The sequence below is a fragment of the Schistocerca cancellata genome, chromosome 2 (assembly GCF_023864275.1).
Source record: "Schistocerca cancellata isolate TAMUIC-IGC-003103 chromosome 2, iqSchCanc2.1, whole genome shotgun sequence".
NCBI classification, from domain to species: Eukaryota; Metazoa; Arthropoda; class Insecta; order Orthoptera; family Acrididae; genus Schistocerca; species Schistocerca cancellata.
The window spans coordinates 662,088,853-662,108,373 of NC_064627.1; the positions used below are offsets into that span (position 1 = coordinate 662,088,853).

A 19,521-nucleotide genomic window follows, 5' to 3' on the forward strand; every position below is an offset into this window, starting at 1 on the left:
TAAGGAGGCCTGGCACACAGAACACAGCCACCAGCCTCAGCATATCAGTAACACACTGAAGCGTCAAAGAAACTGGTGTAGGCACACGTATTGAAATATAAAGATATGTAAACAGGCCTAACACGGCGCTGCGGTCAGCAACGCCTATGTAAGACAAGTGTCTGGCGCAGTTGTTAGATAGGTTACTGTTGCTTCAATGGGAGGTTAACACGATTTAAGTGAGTTTGAAAGTGATGTTATAATCGGCGAACGAGCGATGGGACACAGAATCTCCGAGGTAGTGATGAGGTTGGGATATTCCCGTACGACCGTTTCACGAGTATACCGTGAATATCAGGAATACGGTAAAACATCTAATCTCCGACGTCGCTGCGGCCGGCAAAAGATCCTATGAGAACAGGACCAACAACGACTGAAGAGAATCGTTCAACGTGACAGAAACGTAATCCTTCCGCAAATTGCTGCAGATTTCAATGCTGTGCCATCAGAAAGTGTCAGCGTCCTAACCATTCAAGGAAACACGGACTTTCGGAGCTGAAGGCCAACTCGTGTACCCCTGATGACTGCACGACACAAAACTTTATGCCTCGCCTGGGCCCGTCAACACCGACGTTCTATTGTTGATGACTGGAAACACGTTGCCTGGTCGGACGAGTCTCGTTTCAAATTGTATCAAGTGGGCGGAAGTGTACGAGTATGAAGATAACGTCATGAACTCATGGAGCTTGCATATCAGCAGTGGGCTGTTCAAGCTGATGCAGGCTCTGTAATGGCGTGGGGCGTGTGCAGCTGGAGTGATATGGGACACCTGATACGTCTAGATACGACTCTGACAGGTGACACGTACGTAAGCATCCCGACTGATCACTTACATCCATTCATGTCCATTGTGTATTCTGACGGACTTGGGCAATTCCAGCAGGACAATGCGACACCCGACAAGTCCAGAATGTCTACAGAGTGGCTCCAGGAACATTTTTCTGTGTTTCAACATTTGCGCTGGCCACCAAACTCCCCCGACAAGAACACTATTGAACATATTTGGGATGCATTGCTACGTGCTGTTCAGAAGAAATCTCCACCCCCTCGTACCCTTTCGGATTTATGGACAACACTGAGGGATTAATGGCGTCAATTCCCTCCAGCACTACTTTGACATTAGTCGAGTCCATGACATGTCGTGTTGTGGCACTTCTGCGGGCTCACGGGGGCCCTACACGATATGAGACATGTGTACCAGTTTCTTTGGCTCTTCAGCGTTTATCAGCTGCTGTCCAAATTTTCAAGTGAGCTAGTGGTTATGGTCTTGTGACTTCTCATATCATCATGCCAGGTACTGGCCCTGTATGAGGACGACTATTACAATTTGGTAACATTTGTTCCCTCAGAGCCTCCACACACATCTATAGTGATGCTGCGTCCGAAAGAAGCAACTGTCTGAAAGATGACATGGTGAGACTCGTGTGTCCAGTGTTGGCGATGGGCCTATCATTACCTGTGTGCCTACCTCTGCTGATGGCTTAAGAGAATCCTCAACAGCGGTAGCCGTGGTTACGTTCTGCAAATCTACAGACATCACCACACTGGCGTGTGCATACTCGTCTTGCTGCAAGAAAGCCCATTTCGTGAATCAAAGTAGCATCGTATTCAAAAGTAAACGAGTGAAATGAGTTTCTTTGCTTCTGATTCGCATGATACCCACATGACGTAACTTCCTTACAGATCCTGTAACCTCTCTTCGGTACAGTCGTTTGACTATACAATGTGGTTTCAACAAGTGACTACTACAGAACATTGCTAGGTATGGCAATCACTCCTGATTTTAACAAATACCAAGGTACTAAAAACATCATGAAACATTTTATTAGAGACGAGGCAGTCCTTAACGCATGTAAATTGAAATTTAATACAATAATGATATTTCAAAAACGTTATCCCTCTCATTAATTTCTGAGGTAACTAATATCCAGAACTTTGTCAACAATCGTTACTCAAAACTATATTTAGTATGAATATGAAATCTCGCAAGAATATCTGCATTCCCAAAGTTGTACAATAATTCGAAGAATACGTACTCTCTAAAGGCTTCCCAACCACCTATTAACAGTCGTTAACTTGGCGAGTGGTTTCGCTTTCACTGATGAATGAACTACTCAGTAAGAAATTTCGATTAACAGCGTCAACCTCTCTGTGGATATTTCAACATCAACAACGTTCCACTAGTAACTTCATTGTATTCATGGTAGGTCGTGTGACCCGAAAGTCCATAAACATTTAAAAATGCAATACTTCACGTAAGAAGTAAGAATTTACACGTATGCTTGAAATGACGTGGGTTTTATTGAACTAGAAAAGTGCACAAAATGACCAACAGATGACGCGTTTATGATACTAAAGCAATAATTAGCATAAAAACTGATTTTTAGCAAATACTATGTTCTTTGTAGCAAATGGTGTCGGCCATCATTCGTAAACAATACTTGTAGTCCAGGAAGAATGTTATGAGCAGCACTGTACAGCATATCAGTAAGAATGGTGAGAAACAACCGCCGAATGTTGCCTTTTAGCATCCCTGATGAGATCGGACGATCGCGATACACTTGCGAACTCAGTAGCGCCACAAACTATAATGACATGAATCGAGTCCTGGGGACCTGGGAGGCCTAGCATGAAGAAGTGGCGGCTCAGCACGCGATTCCCACCAAACGACGTGCGCAGGAGATCTTCCACACGTATAGCGTTATTGGTTGGAGCGCCATCCTGCATTGAAGTCGTGCCTTCCAGTAGATGCTTATCGAACTTCGTGATCATTTCTTCACAGTGGCATTTGTCACATGACCTTTACCCGTTCGAATACCCTTCTTATAGCGATAGGATCGTAAAACTGCAGTAGCGGATTCTCCATTCTGACAATAAAGCTTCACTAACAGTCCTTTTTTTTCCAGCGTGTCTGACTTCTTCTCTCACTGCAGCTCATGCAGCTTCACTGACGTATTGCTGTTCTGCGCTTTCTGTTGGCTGGCTTTTTCCCCACTCTTCTTCTTTTCAATAAAACCCCATGTAATTTAAGGAGTGTGGCTCAAGTTTTATCTCTCTAACTACATAATTCCGTGAATTAATGCATTTTCAAATGTTAACGGACTTTTGGTCACCCTGTACAAGCAGTTCGGAGGTCTCTTTTCGACCTTGTTATCTGTCACAAAGTGGCACGAATGTCTAAGTTATTCAAGAGTAGCTAATTGTGCACGTGTTTAAGCTTCATATTACAGGAGTGGTCAGGGTGCCATTTCATTTCGTCACACGACCCCTTTGGTTTTCATCCGCGGCATCCTTACAGCACAGCGGTACATCGATGATATGCTACACCCCTTTCTCTTGAATCAGTCATCCAATGTCTCTGAAACTGTAATCATTTGTTTGTCTGTACATATGTACATCACATCTATTGATTTCCGTCCCATTCGAATATTTTTTGTTTTAGTGTTTACATAGGTGGTAATGGGACCTCGTGATCACTCCGTAAGTTTTGGATACATGATGATGTTGGACTGAGTGGGGGAAGGCTCATTGTTAGGCACCCGCCAGCTTACCCGTGAAATGCAGAATTTGAGGAATACAGCGTGGAGTAAACAGAGCGCGTAAGCAATGGGGTCGTGCTATTTTCCATCCAGAGTACAGTTCTGTCGCTGAATTTGTTGTAATTCATGAATGAGGCTGGTGATCGTCCCTTTAAACAGTTGCTACGAGATTAAGTGGTAGCTGTAGGATGCGATATATTTATGCCAACAAAAAAAACTAAATATTCATTTCAAACAATTAGTTCCTCCTCTGAAAGTAAGGAGTGCAACAGTGACAGAGTCAAACGCCCAGCGTACTTGCATTGCTCTGCTGTGCTTAGTCCTGTAACGACGTGAGAAAACCTATAGACTTACAAACAAATCCACATGCAGGCAAGAAAATAGATAACAGTCTTACCTTGTCACGTGACCAAGCTTAGATCTTGTAACGGTCGCACTATAGTTTGCTTTGTCGGTTATGTGGAAATCTTGTGGAGGAAAAAAAAAATTAAAAAAAATATGAAAAAATAAAAAAAATAAAAGTGCGTAAGCAGAGCAGTTACTCACCGCTTGTTTCACAATAATCAGCAGGTACTTCTCCATCTGAAGAGCATTTTATGACAATTTCGAAATCCTCTTTCGCATAGTTCTGAAGAAATATGAAATCGTACTCTCACACTCTTTCATAATTCCTTTTCGAGTTACTTGCAGCCTAATCAGCAAAGATTTCGTTGTTCTTATGATGGCTGCGTAATTAATCGTACGGACCCGAACAATGTGATCCATTCCCATGCACTACGATCCTGTCACTACCTCAGCGTCGAGTGAAAAGTATGCCTGCATCGCGTGAATGAAAAGAGTGCTAGTGCAGTGTAGAGTTGCCCTTCTGTTCGTGTGGACGACTCTCGAAAGGAATGAATCATTGACGGTGAAACCTGGTGCACACTCTTAACAAATAGAGCTAAGGGGATCGCCGAGTTTATCGTCCGCATCTGACGGAGGAGGCAAAAACTGTCTTTTGAAGTGGTACACTAAGCAATGTAACACGATGGCCAAGGCATAGAAGCAGAGCCCAAATCCTCGTCCAGCCACCCTGATTTAGATTTCCCTCGAGCTGACACAAACACACTAGACAAAAAGTTATTAATACTCAGGAGACATCACGCCATTGCCGTGTCTAGACTTCATTTTGACATCCATCCGACGAGGAAGACAGTCCATAAGTTTCGTATCCTACTAAAACCATTCATCACTCATTGATGACTGAACCTCATAGCGCTATGAAATTCGGGGACGTTGACTGCTGAAACCATGCATCACTCATTATCAATTAGATCCGCCGGAGCTACCAGATTGCGGGAATATTGACTGGTACGTTTCACCTGGAGTTCTACACAGGGTGTCCCAGGCGGAACGGTCAGTATTCAGGAATACGTCAGGAGCGATCATTTGAAACAAAAAAGTCTAGTAAACATGGGCCCTAAAATGCATGCCTCAAGAGCTATGAGCACTTCTTCACCTTTGATACCTGTAAGTAGGCTGTTTAGGTTTTTATGTTGGTAACGCCATGTAGCGCTCTATATTGAAAATCACTGACTGTGCTATGTGAAGTCTGTGGCTGGTTTGCATTGTTGCAATATTCGCTATTGTAGTGTTGGGCAGCTGTATGAGAACAGCGCGTAGCGTTGCGCAGTTGGAGGTGAGCCGCCAGCAGTGGTGGATGTGGGGAGAGAGATGGCAGAATTTTAAGAGCGGACGATCTGGACGTGTGTCCGCCAGAAAGAGTAAATTTGTATTGCTGGATATCATGAACTGATATATATATATATCATGACTTTTGAACATTATTAAGGTAAATACATTGTCTGTTCTCTATCAAAATCTTTCGTTCGCTGACTATGCCTGTCAGTAGTTAGTGCCTTCAGTAGTTAGAATCTTTTATTTAGCTGGCAGTATTGGGGCTAGCAGTATTGCAGTAGTTTGAGTAACGAAAATTTTTGTGAAGTAAGTGATTCATGAAAGGTATAGGTTATTGTTAGTCAGGGCCATTCTTTTGTAGGGATTTTTGAAAGTCAGATTGCGTTGCGCTAAAAATTTTGTGTTTCAGTTAGTGTTGGTCAGAATAAGTAAAGAGAGTAATGTCTGAGTACGTTCAGTTCTTCTCAGCTGTTAGAAAATCAAATAACGTAAGAGGCTCATCAGCACAGTAATTGATTAATTTTTCTAAGGGGAGGTTTGATACCATGGAACAAATCTCTTCCACTGAACAAGTGCTCATAGCTCTTGAGGTATGTATTTTAGAGTTAATGTTTAGCAGACAATTTTTTCTTCTTTTGGTCCGTAGCACCTCCTCTGAAAAGATGGAAAACGAAGAGGATGCAGTATAAGGTAGCCTACGTACTTCACGGTATCGAAGCCGAAGTGCTCATAACGCTTAAGGTATGCATGATAGATCCCATGTTCACTAGACTTTTTGCTGCGAATCATCGTTCCTGTCATAACCCTGAATGTTGACCATTCCTCCCGCCACATCCTGAAAAGTACAAGAAATTTCTGTGGAATTAAGATCTAGTGATTTAGAAAGGCCCTTCAAGATGCAAAAGCAGACGTGAGCGCTCACCAAACCAGGTATCTACGCATCCATCCCTGTGAGCATGGCTGTTGTCATCTTGGAAGACGAGAATGTCCAGAGCTTATTCGTCTTGAGGCTGTAGATGACAGAGCAACATCTGGTACCCAAAATGTTGAAACAATAGTCCTGGTTCGTGTTCATGGTAACCTTGATGAGTGGTACGAAAGACGCCCACAAAGATTTGACAGAACCACACTGCAGGTTAAATGCCTCATTCGGCTGTCATGTCATTCATCGCCTTATATCGTTTGAAAAGCGAAAAACCATCAATTTTTAGGACCACACTGCACATCTCCAGTCAGTTATTGTACAGTTACTGTGTTGTTTGTCCCAATAATTACGTCCCGCTGTGAGCAGTTGCCTTTTACGAGATACCCGCTTCCAAATGTCCTCTGTATGCAGTTCCCTTCGCAATGTTTTACTCTCGGAAACGTTGAGATGAACCTCACTGAAACCGATTATCACTGACAAGGTGTGACACTCGTCTCCGGTCGTCGTTGGTGAGAGTCACTTTACGACCGCTGTTTTTACAGCGTGTTACAAGGCTGTGAATGGTACACTGTTCCTTGTAAACAAGCTGGACAGCCTGAGATGATGCATCAACACACACACACCATTTTACCACCGTGACTTAGACCGTGGTAGAGGGTCGTGTGGTACCAGAGGAGTAGCTTGTTCCCACTTTCCCAGCAGTGCAGCAGGCTACAACACCAGAAGTGTAATTAACACATTAAGAGGAAAAAACTAGTGGATTTGGTGTACGTCTGTGAAGAGCACTGAGGAAAGGTGCTGTTCTCTAAAGAAAGAAAGCATTTTACTTATTTTGTGTTTTGTTCTGCTTCGCAATATGTGGAACATACAAAAATGACATCGTTGTTGAAACATGGATGAGCAAATACAGAGGATTTATGAGAATTTTTTGCTTCAGGTGTCATGTGCTTACTAAGGATTGATGAATGTCAGTGAGCAGAATTGGATAGGTCATTTAACAGATTTGGTGTTAATCAAGAGAATACTTTGTCATAGTAAAGAAAACTTCACATATGATTTTTTTGTATTGCTTTGATCGCTTGTAGGTGAACTGGACTACTAGTTTCGAAGGGAATAAGCTGCCATCTTCAGAGCCACAGTGTATAGGTTATGAAATCGCGCTGTGGGACAAGCAGCGTGTTTGTTTTCGTACCATCGCAACACACTTATAATAGAAAGAGACTAAAACATTAAAAAATATAACTATATCTTCATGGCAAGACAGGGTCGTACTGGCGGCACTTCTTGACTGCGTTATGATGGTACGAAAAAAACCATACTGTTTGTCGCATAGCATGATTTCATAACCTTTACACTGTGCCTCTGAAGATGGCACCTTATTCCTGTCGAAACTAGTAATCCAGTGTCCCTTCACGCGATCGAAGCAATAGAAACTTCATATACGAAGCTTTCTTTACACGGAATTCATTGATCGCTCTCCAGTTGAGAATGTCAGGTATTTATGCGCTGTCATAGCTAGGCGGAACAATGTTAAATGTTCTCTGACTAAAAACACAGCAGGATCGATACCTATGAACTTTCTGCCGCACTGTCTCTAAACTGGGAACTGAACGCAGTGGACAGTGGGATTCGGTCTCACATATAAGGGATAATCAAAAAGTTTCTGTTCGAAGGCCGTACAGTCCACAATCAACGCGCGAATCAGGCAAAATAGCCGTGAGCATTGAGGCAATCATCCCACAAACACACCAGGTTGAAGAAACCCTTTGGAAAAACGAGTCCTGCTGTGTGAAGAAGTCTACATCTACATTTACATCTACATTTATACTCCGCAAGCCACCCAAGGGTGTGTGGCGGAGGGCACTTTACGTGCCACTGTCATTACCTCCCTTTCCTGTTCCAGTCGCGTATGGTTCGCGGGAAGAACGACTGTCTGAAAGCCTCTGTGCGCGCTCTAATCTCTCTAATTTTACATTCGTGATCTCCTCGGGAGGTATAAGTAGGGGGAAGCAATATATTCGATACCTCATCCAGAAACGCACCCTCTCGAAACCTGGCGAGCAAGCTACACCGCGATGCAGAGCGCCTCTCTTGCAGAGTCTGCCACTGGAGTTTGTTAAACATCTCCGTAACGCTATCACGGTTACCAAATAACCCTGTGACGAAACGCGCCGCTCTTCTTTGGATCTTCTCTATCTCTTCCGTCAACCCGATCTGGTACGGATCCCACACTGATGAGCAATACTCAAGTATAGGTCGAACGAGTGTTTTGTAAACCACCTCCTTTGTTGATGGACTACATTTTCTAAGGACTCTCCCAATGAATCTCAACCTGGTACCCGCCTTACCAACAATTAATTTTATATGATCATTCCACTTCAAATCGTTCCGCACGCATATTCCCAGATATTTTACAGAAGTAACTGCTACCAGTGTTTGTTCCGCTATCATATAATCATGCAATAAAGGATCCTTCTTTCTATGTATTCTCAATACATTACATTTGTCTATGTTAAGGGTCAGTTGCCACTCCCTGCACCAAGTGCCTATCCGCTGCAGATCTTCCTGCATTTCGCTACAATTTTCTAATGCTGCAACTTCTCTGTATACTACAGCATCATAAAAAATGAAATACACTTTAAAATAAATTAATAATAAACTATGACATACATTTACACTTGAGTTAAGGACATGTGAGGCACTCTTTTACCACCTCTTAGCAGCTGCTCAGGGTGGGATAAATATAGTGCCGCAATCTGTACCCAGAGAAAATGTCACTATTCCCCTCAAAATGAATAAAATAAACTCTCTGGGCATGCTGACTTCAAGTAACATTCTTCACAGTCCGTAACTGTCTGCTGCACAGCCTCGTCCGACATGCATCGTCGACCTTTCTAGGCTTTTTTCCAAGGACTGAGGGCGTGACAATCGCATGGGGAGAGATCATGATTATAGGGTGGGGACTTGAGTGTCTTCCACTTGAGTGAATTGTCGTTGCACATCACCAAATTTCCGTGCCAACATTTGGCTTCACTGACCAAAATTTCCTTTGCTCTCGGTATAATCTGCGGTGATTCAGGATCATCAACTTTCCCTGTGGTTTCGTACTGGGCCAGGGGCAAATAATATCCACAATGCACCACAGATATAGCGTAAGGAATGTGTCAGAACTCTCCATTACATTGATTAAATATTACATTGAGTATCGAAATCAATATAGCCGTCTTAATGCTATTCTTTGCATTGTGTAGAACTGTAAATAAATAAGCACTCAGATATCGATAGTAACAATCTGAGGGCGAAACATGGGAGCGCGATTCTAAGCATTGTTGTGAGACGAGTGAGTGGTGTTGCCATACTGCCCTAACGTCAGTGATGGCAGATCTTACCACACCCAAGGCCTGATTCCATTATATGGCCAGGAGAGATTTAGATGGCTTAACTGCGTTTGAAGGCGAAATTCAAGGTAAAATGCGCAAGCATAGCGTAAAGCGCAATTGAAGGGTTAGGCTCGTGATTGTTAGCCCCACTTTGTAATAATCCCATGTTTTGCTTGTCAGTTGAAGCCTCCTTATCCTCCAAATAATAATAATTATTCTCCACATCTAATTCATAAATATGCTTTGGTTATTAAATGTTAATGTAACTTTGAAATTGAAATGATTTGTTACTCTGGCACTCAGCCATTGTTAATACTTGTCAAACTATTATTGGTCATGATGATTTCTAAAGTTTTTAAATAAGCTTAATTTATGAAATCCCTTCTTACAAGTTATTTAGTAGTTAACAAGGCACAAGCAAACTCCTTTTTATTAAATTCATTCTTAGTAACAATAAGCTTTAGCCACTGCTGCTGCATGCTGTTGCGAATCGCTGTAAGCCAATTGGAAAAATGCAGTCGGCTAAAGAGGTGAGTGCAAAACTTGGGGCCAAGGCTGAGACACTGACACACCACAACATGTCATGTACTCCAATCTAGGAAATTCCGTTGCACAAGCCAAATTCTGTATCACTTCTAAATTCTTATTCGAAGACGCAGTCAGATAGCGTAGGTGTTCATTGTTACAGGTTCATTTGTTCCATTGAAATATGCAGATGAAATATGCAGATAGCTTATCCAAATGTTAGTTTTGAGTTTTTCTTGGAATGATCTGTTGAGGGCTTGAATGCAGTGGAACTGACACTGCTAAAACACGCACATAGTGTTGTGCAGGTTAGATTCCGATTACTGATAGCTCAGTTTGCTTATCGAGTCCATTTTCACAGACGAACATAGGCTGTATTTGTTGTAGGTACGTTACTTTTTTTTATGTAGGTACGTTACAACAAGCAACGGCCGTACGAGCGTGTTTTTCACGTGCGTTTGTGTAGGAATTCACGCCAGTTTTTGCTGAATGGGGCTGGCCCCACATGACGCACTTTCGCACGCAGTGGCCTGCGGCGGACTTTAGTGCTCACGTGGCGCGAACTCGCTAGGGTGCATTCGTTCCGAGTGTTTTTCACGCTGGGCGCTGCCCGCACGTTCGGAAATCGCGCTGCGTTTTTATGATCAGTCTGGGGGGAAGAGGCCAACCAGGAAGCAGGACTAAGAATCTCTTATCTGTGTAACATCGCAGTGTAGCGACCGGTGATTTACCTAAATTCTATTCGTGTGTGTTTCCTGTGTTATTTACACTAGTTACTAAACACTGTACTTTTATTGTGCAACACGTTTGGTGAAACATTAACACTCTCCAGACGAGTGTGCCAGTGATTTGATAAGCCCTTAGCGGAAGAGTCGCCATAACTTTGTGGAAAAGTCTATGTGCAGGTGTTACTTATGACAGCTGGGTACAGGGCCTGGGGACTCGGGAGCTTGTTGTTTAGTTTGCAGACGTACTATACCAGTCTCGCATTATTGCCATTGTAGCCGCCTTGATGTATCTTATGAAGTGTCAAAATTGAGCGCCTGCACTGCCAAGTAGTGTTATGGAAATGAAGAAACAGCCATCGCTGTACAACACGTGGGACGAGGAGTGAGGAAAAAAAAAACAGATTTTACAGAGAATCGTGGCTAACAGTTACAGGGGCCATTTAGGGAGAAAAGTGGGATGGAATGGATGACAGGTAGCAATCATATCTCCGTGGTCACTGACAGTAAATACTTCATTAATATTTATGAACAGCGTAAACTCATATATATTCAGAAATAAAACGTCAACAAGCTCACTTTAGACTAAAAATACTAGTCTTCAGTCGAGGAAGTTAGCATAACGATCTTACCACAGTAAAATGATCAACTTCTATTAGTTTCTTCTGTCCCGCGAGCAGGAATTCTTTTCATTGTGCACGTCAGTGTATCATCAGAATTGCACCGTCATGTTGTCTCACGAAATAGTGAAGTGCACAACATTTTCTTGTGTTCTAGCATCCGCTACAATCATATTTACATCGATTGAACGATGCAAAATTCTCCATTTATTATATAAAATGCGCAATGGACATCCTACATAACGCCATGTTTTGTGACAGCTTGTAGTTAAAGACTTCATGGTTATTAGTCAAGTTTTTGCAGCGTGTTATCTCAATAAGTTATCACTCATTGAAAAAATCTCATGAGTCATAAACACGAGAGGGTTTTTCAGTCCAGCAGACTAATTTGGAAGTGGTGTTGCAGCTGTCTAATTTACAGTTTGATTGTAAACTTCATACTTCATTCAGTTGCTTTGAATACATTACAGTCCCCATGATGACCAAATTCTCCTACCTCTATGAATCTGACACAATGATTGCTGTTTGTTATGGTCATTAATACAATAGAAAAGCACATTTTGTAAATATAGTATTCGCTGTCTGATCTCCATGGTTTGACGATTCTTATGTGTTTTCCGTCTATGGATCCTATACAGGGAGGGGAGTTTGCTGTCTCCTCGTACTGCTGCGTTACGACATTTGCGATATGGGGACGTGCGTTATCATGAAGTATCAGTACGGAACTTGGCGCACCATTCGACAATGGTGGTTTTCAACAGACACACTGACCCATACACATTTTTCATTCTCCAATGGATGTCTACAGGTGTTTGTTGTTTGGTAGCCAAGAAAAGAATGAGTCCGTTGGTTCTGTTTGGATACATTTGTTAATAACATCGCCATAGTTCACATTTCCGCATTTACCGCACGCATGCCGGAAAGGCACGAATGCCACTCTTCCTCTCTCTGGTCTGATATTGACAACCTCACTGAGGTATTCTATAATATTAGAGTTTTTGTCAGTTGGCACTTACTCCACAAGGATAAAATTAGGTATTTTTCTGGGATTAAAAGAATTGACTGAAACTTGTCTGAGCTAGGCAGAATAGAATAACTGTAAGTGCTAGGTAACTAGCAGTGCGGGGAAGAGGAATGTTTCTTCTTCTTCTTCTGCTTGAATCTTGGCATAGCATCGATAATACGTTGCCAGTCGTATTCGGTAAGGATAGGGAAGCTGTTTATGAGATCCAAGTCCTTCTTAGGAATGACGGTGCTCAGGTTTGCAATGGCCCAACCGAAATCGTAAGGTTTGTGGGGTAGGGAGGGGTTTAGGAATATTAGGGTCGGTGAAAGGGTAAAGAGTATTGTGGTGCACGTATGTCTTTTCTCGCAGTGATTTCGCGACCATCTTCAGTAGTCCCAGCGCGGTTGTCTCCCCTGGCTGCGTGTAGACAACCTGTTCTGCGTCCTGTTCTTGGCTGGGATCAGCAGTTTGGACTACTTCTCCCGGTAACGGCTGTTCTGCCTAGTCCTTACGAGGGCGGGCGGGCGGTTTGGTGTCTGTGGCCACGTCATCCCGTGTTGCTGATGGGGCTGGATCGAGGTCTTGTTTCTGCAGGCCATCCCCTTTCGAGGAGGGAGCAGACATCTCTGTCGCCACCTCCACGGGCACCCCCACAGCGACCCACGTTGTCGCAGGGGCCGGGAGAGCGTCCGTCTGCGTGATGATGGCGGCAGTCATGACGACTCGCGCCTTGTGAGACTCGCAGGCCAGAAACTTGGCCCGGCGTGCAGCCCTCTCTTCCACCACGGCGGATTTGAGGGCGGCGACTGCGTTGGCGACAGCGTCTTCGATCTTGCGAGTGCTGTCGGGGATGCAGCAGCATGGCCCTCCACCCACGCCAACCCTGGTAGAGGTGCCGATGGTGTGGTGCACGGGCGGGGTAACTGACGCATCTTGATCCATTGCCAACCCGTCTTGCGCGGTGGCTCGCCATCGGCGCGTGTGGTGCCCCTTCCTGCAGCCACAGCTCTTGAGATAACTGCAGCCACGGTAGTTGGCGGCGTGTGCGCCGCCACAGTTGGCACATGTGGCGGCGGCGTCCCTCGGCTTTTTGTACTCGCGTGTGAAATGCGGCTTGGCACACTTTAAATGCGCGAGTGCGCCAGTGCAGCCTGTGGCGAAGTGCCCCAGATTCTGATAGCGGAAACACTGCAAAGGCTTCTTCCTCCTCCGCTGGCCGTCCAACTCGAGCGCTTGCTCGACCCAGGAGGCTAAAGATCGCCTTCCCTTCCCGCGTCCAGGCATGCTACACTCGGGCTGGATGGCAAGTGGAGGAATGACTGGTTTCACTCTCTCCCTCCCTTCATCCATAAGGATTCCCACCCATAATTGCATTGTGCTCATCACAGTCATTCGCACGACACAAATACACGTCTAACATTTCATAATAGGTCGGAAGAAAGGAACAGCAAACCGCCTCTACCAGGACCTTGCCTAGAACGATAATGGAGGATTTCTATATCTGCTTCCTAAGCTCGTGTTCCTTACTATGGAATTGCTATGAAGTTTGATCACATACTGAGAAGAACAAAAATTCGAGTCGATTCGAAGGTTATCTAAACAAAGTGCACAGAAAATTAGAAACAAGGCATCCCAAAAAATTGTTCAAATGGCTCTGAGCACTATGGGAGTTAACATCTGATGTTATCAGTCCCCTAGACTTAGAACTACTTAAACCTAACTAAGCTAAGGACATCACACATATCCATGCCCGAGGCAAGATTCGAATCTGCGACCGTAGCGGACTGAAGCGCCTAGAACCGCTCGGCCACAGCGGCCGGCCATTATCTCAAATAAAGAACTGGTAAACAATCCGGAAAGCAAACAGAAGGCTGTTAAGTTAGTCTGTCCATAGATTTACAACAGTAATGTGATAGCATACACAGGAATAGCTTATACAATGCACTACGTGATTTCAGAATCCCCGAGAAGGTAGTGAGATTGCTGCAAACTTTTATGGATGGGTCAAGGGCAGCAGTGCGTTTCCGAGAGGTCACATCAGAGACATTCGATACTGAAACAGGTCTCAGACAAAGGGATGCTCTATCGTGTGTTCTGTTCATGTCATCTTAGAGAAAATAATAAGCGAATGTAGGGAACAGGCGTGAGCTGGAGTACAGATGGGTGGTGATTTGAGCTGTCTCTCATATGCAGACCATATAGTACTGCTAAATGAATCGAAGCATGAGTTGAAGGAAATGTACCAGAAAATGGACAACAATGCACAGAAGGTTGGGTTAAAGATGAATGGAGGAGTTCACGCAGTCAGCAAGAAGACAAGAGCAGCAAGAATTTCTTGAGGTAGATGGCATGAGGTTCAAAAAAGTTCATCAGGTAATGTACTTGTGGTCTTGGTTTAACCCCCGAAAATAGCATAAGAATGGGCAGCAAGTCAGTATCAGTGAATACTGAGATGAGAATATGTAACACAGTGAGTTGCCCAGCAGTCATGAATGGCTCTGAAACCTGGAGCATGAGTAAGGAAGAAAAGGAAAAGTTATTAATAGTTGAAAGAAGAGTAATGAGGGAGATATAGGCACCAGTTTATGTAAAGGAGAATGGTGGAAGAGGAAGAATGAGGAAATAAACCTCTTGATGCAACAGCCAACAATTTTACAGAAGCTGAACAGAAGATCCAGTAGGCGGGCCTAGTACCCCTTATTCCAGAAGAAACAGTGGTGAAGAATGCAGTTGAGGTAAAACGCAGACGCTCCGTATGACGAAGGCAGCGCTGGTTGGACGACCTGGCATGGGACCTCGCAGCTCTGTGGACTGAAGACATCTGGAGTTACCGAGCACAAAAGAGAAAGGAGTGGAGGCAGTTTATGGATGCAGTGAGTGGTCTGCAGCGCCTGCGATCGCTGGATATGTACTGGGGTTGAATGAAAAGTAGTGCCTCCACCTTCGTTAATTGGGTTTGGATGGGAATATTTTAATAAATCAAACGCAGAAATAATCCTTAGAATGTGATATTCAATTACCAATATTCACTCTTACACCTAATCACCAGCCATTTGGATACATTTCTGCCAATGATGAACAAGTTTTCTGAAGCCGTCACAGAAGAAGTTCCACAACCACAACCACAGTCTCACAGTTCTCTTAACGTCTTCACCAGAAGCATAATGATGTCCCCACATATTGTCTTTCATTATCAGGAACAGGTGGAAGTCAGACAGTGCTAAATCTGGACTGTATGGGGCACGCCATACAGTGGTGAGATCCAGTCTCTGAAGTTGTGCTGTGGTGGCACGTGAAGTGTGTGGTTTGGCACTGTCATGCTACGGGAAAACATTTCCCTTTTCCATTCAGACACTTGTTAGCCATCGTTTCAGAGTTTGCAGCGTTGTGATGTAACGTTCTGAATTTACAGTTGTTTCACGAACATGGAAATCAACATGCATAACACCATCTGCGTCCCAGAACACTGTGGCCATGATTTTTCCAACTGTATGCTGAGTCTTGAATTTCTTTTTCTGGGTGTGTCTTTGTGTCGATATACACGTTTTGTCTCCAGGTCGTAATGGTGTACCCACGTTTCGTCTCCTGTCACAATTGAATGGAGAAAGGTGTCATCTTCATTCTCATAACGCAAGAGGAGGTCCTAGCAAATTTCAGGTCTGTGCTTTCAGTTCAGGGGTCAGCATCCGGGGAACCCATCATGCACAGATCTTCCGATAGCCAAGCAAAGCCTGCTGAGTCTTGAATTTCTTTTTCTGGGCGTGTCTTTGTGTCGATATACACGTTTTGTCTCCAGGTCGTAATGGTGTACCCACGTTTCGTCTCCTGTCACAATTGAATGGAGAAAGGTGTCATCTTCATTCTCATAACGCAAGAGGAGTTCCTAGCAAATTTCAGGTCTGTGCTTTCAGTTCAGGGGTCAGCATCCGGGGAACCCATCATGCACAGATCTTCCGATAGCCAAGCAAAGCCTGCTGAGTCTTGAATTTCTTTTTCTGGGCGTGTCTTTGTGTCGATATACACGTTTTGTCTCCAAGTCGTAATGGTGTACCCACGTTTCGTCTCCTGTCACAATTGAATGGAGAAAGGTGTCATCTTCATTCTCATAACGCAAGAGGAGTTCCTAGCAAATTTCAGGTCTGTGCTTTCAGTTCAGGGGTCAGCATCCGGGGAACCCATCATGCACAGATCTTCCGATAGCCAAGCAAAGCAATAATGTGACCCACACATTGTTGTGATACGCCGATTGTGCTTGCAATTTCTCTCTGAGTGATACGACGATCGTCCTGAATCAATCTGTCAACATTTTGCTTGTGAAACTCGGTGGTTGGTGTCACAGGACGTCCAACTGTTTGTTTGTCATGCAGGTCAGATGTTCCCGACTCAATATGTTTAAACTTACTCACCCAACAACGCACAGTATTCACATCAACACAATCACCATAAACTGCTTTCATATTCTGATGAATCTCCTTTGGCGTGACACCTTCTGCAGTCAGGAATTCAATGACTGCACGTTGCTTAAATCGCATTGACTAACGTCTGCACAGGGTTCCATACTTCACATGCTAACAACACAACCGTTCAGTGCTAAGGCTTCCAGCCAACTGGAGCTGTAGAGAAGAGGCTACGGAACAAGCCAGTACCTGCCGCATACCAGTGCTGTCAACTGTTGAAGAGTTACAAAGGTGGAGGCATTACTTTTCAGTCAACCCCCGTATGTACGAGGGCTATGCAGAAAGTAGGGAACGTCTTCGTCAGACGCCGCTAGGCGCGCGCCGATCGCGTATATTTCAGTATGTGCGTGCTCGACAGCTCACTCTTGACAGCAGGAACGACTTCGCGCGTCTGGCTTTTTTTTTTTTTTTCGATATTCGAATTTTAAATGTGCGCTGCAATCGAAAATCCCGCCAGTTGTGAGGTGCTCTCTGTGATACGGTTTTTGTTAGCAAAGACCCAAAACCTATAGAAATTTATCGTGAACTGTGTTTAGTGTACGGAAACAACGTAATGAGTTAATGTTCCGTCCGGAAATGGTGCATTCGGTTTAAAAATGGCTGAACCAACGTTCATGATGAAGAGTGGACGCCCAAGCATTGTGACTGACGATCTTGTTGCTGAAGTTGATGAAACGATTCGTGAAAATCGTCGCTTCACAATAATGGAGCTTTTGCTTTCTTTTCCACAAGTTTCACAGACTTTGTTGTTTGAAATTGTCGCTCAAAAGCTAGGCCACCACAAATTTTGTGCACGATGGGTGCCCAAAATGCTTACAGAAGACCATAAAGAACAGTGGATGGGGGCAACGATGACCTTTCTAGAGGCCTACCACAAACATGTTGAGTCATTACTGGATCGAATCGTAACTGGTGACAAGACTTAGGTGAAACACTTCAATTGCGAGACAAAATTACATTCCATGGAGTGGGGGCACACAAGGTTCCCCCCAAAACCAAGAAAATGTTTGCAAACCATGTCAACAAGGAAGTTGATGGCGACAGTGTTTTGGGATAGGCAAGGTGTGCTTCTTATTGATTTTCTCGAATGTGGAGCAACCATAAATTCTGACCGGTACTGTCAAACTTTGCACAACCTTACAAGGGCAGTTCAAAACAAACACCGAGGAAAGCTGACGTCCAAAATTTTGCTTTTGCACGACAATGCCCGACCTCACATGGCAAACTGCACTAAAGAACTCCTTAATTCATTCAATTGAGAAATTTTCCATCATCTGCCCTACAGCCCCGATCTTGCACCCAGCGACTTCCACATCTTTCCCAAGGTGAAGAAATGGCTTGCAACGCAGTGCTTTGTTGACGACACGGAACTCCACATGGGCGTGACTCACTGGCTGAAGTCTCAGGCGGCAGGATTTTACGACGAAGGTCATTCAAAGCTTGTCCACCGCAATGATAAGTGCCTCATTGTTTGACTATATGGAAAAGTAGTATGTCAATCACTCTTTAAGATGTATACAATATATGTATTTCTTGTAATTAGTTTTTATTATTGCCAAAACGTTCCCTACTTTCTGAATAGCCCTCGTATGTAATATTTAGTAGATAGTTTCTCGCAATACCCATTCTCCATTGGGATTTTACACCGCTCTCGTCTAGATAAGCCTTTTACTGGGATTGTGACGGGTTCTAATAACGCGTGGCACTAATATGGTCCATAAAGAGTCAACCATTTTAAACTGGAAGACTGTGGAGGTGCACTCAGCTATTTTTGAATGATGTATCAGAAAATTCCAACCATCTCGGCATTTGCCACGAAAAATTTTGGGAAACCACAGAAAAGCTAAAACTGGTCGCGTGGATTGAGATTCCTCCCGAATGCGATTCCACTGTCTTTCCACTACGCCACTTCATTCGGTGGGGAGCGCCACATTACCAGAATTTATAAACCAAGTGAGAAAGGACGTAGGTGATAGAGGAATTGGGACCTTTAGTAAGGACTTCTGGCTATTGAATCAAAAATGGTTCAAATGGCTCTAAGCACTATGGGACTTAACTGCTGAGGTCATCAGTCCCCTAGAACTTAGAACTACTTAAACCTAACTAATCTAAGGACATCACACACAACCATGCCTGAGGCAGGATTCGAACCTGCGACTGTAGCGATCGCTTGGTTCCAGACGGTAGCGCCTAGAACCGCTCGGCCACCCCGGCCGGCGGCTGTTGAATCGGTCCTCTACAGAATCTTCAGACAGTCAGTGTGTTATAGCTATGCTATTTTACATGTGTCAAGATTGCCTCGGAGCTCAGAGAAACGTGTTCGATTACAGTGTACGATGCATCGGTGAAGGCACCATGGGGCGTACTGTCTGGGTCGAACCACCAGCTGGGCCACTTCGACCAATGCCTGTCTGTCAGCTGGCACGACCTGCGCGGCCAGTACTGCCTGCCTAGCATCAAGCTGAAGCCACTGCAGCCGCAGCCGCTACCGCGGGATGTCCACAGCAGTGAGTTCCACCAACAACAGTCAGCCTGGCTCAAGATACAGGTAGGCTACTCGCCATTACTTCCTATCCACCTGCCCAAAGTGTGGCAGCATCACTGCTAGTTCGGTGCAGTCAGGCGAAA

General features: G+C 44.3%; 1 protein-coding gene across 1 annotated transcript in view; it reads left to right on the plus strand.

The window, feature by feature from the left end:
• The first annotated feature begins 3,498 nt into the window (after positions 1–3,498).
• The window catches only part of LOC126157368 (nose resistant to fluoxetine protein 6-like), a 176,046-nt gene continuing 160,023 nt past the window's right edge, over positions 3,499–19,521 (plus strand). Inside the window, exons 1-2 of the mRNA XM_049916370.1 lie at positions 3,499–3,519; positions 19,187–19,441. Coding sequence (XP_049772327.1) covers positions 3,499–3,519; positions 19,187–19,441 — 276 coding nt within the window. The remainder of the gene's footprint in view (positions 3,520–19,186; positions 19,442–19,521) is intronic.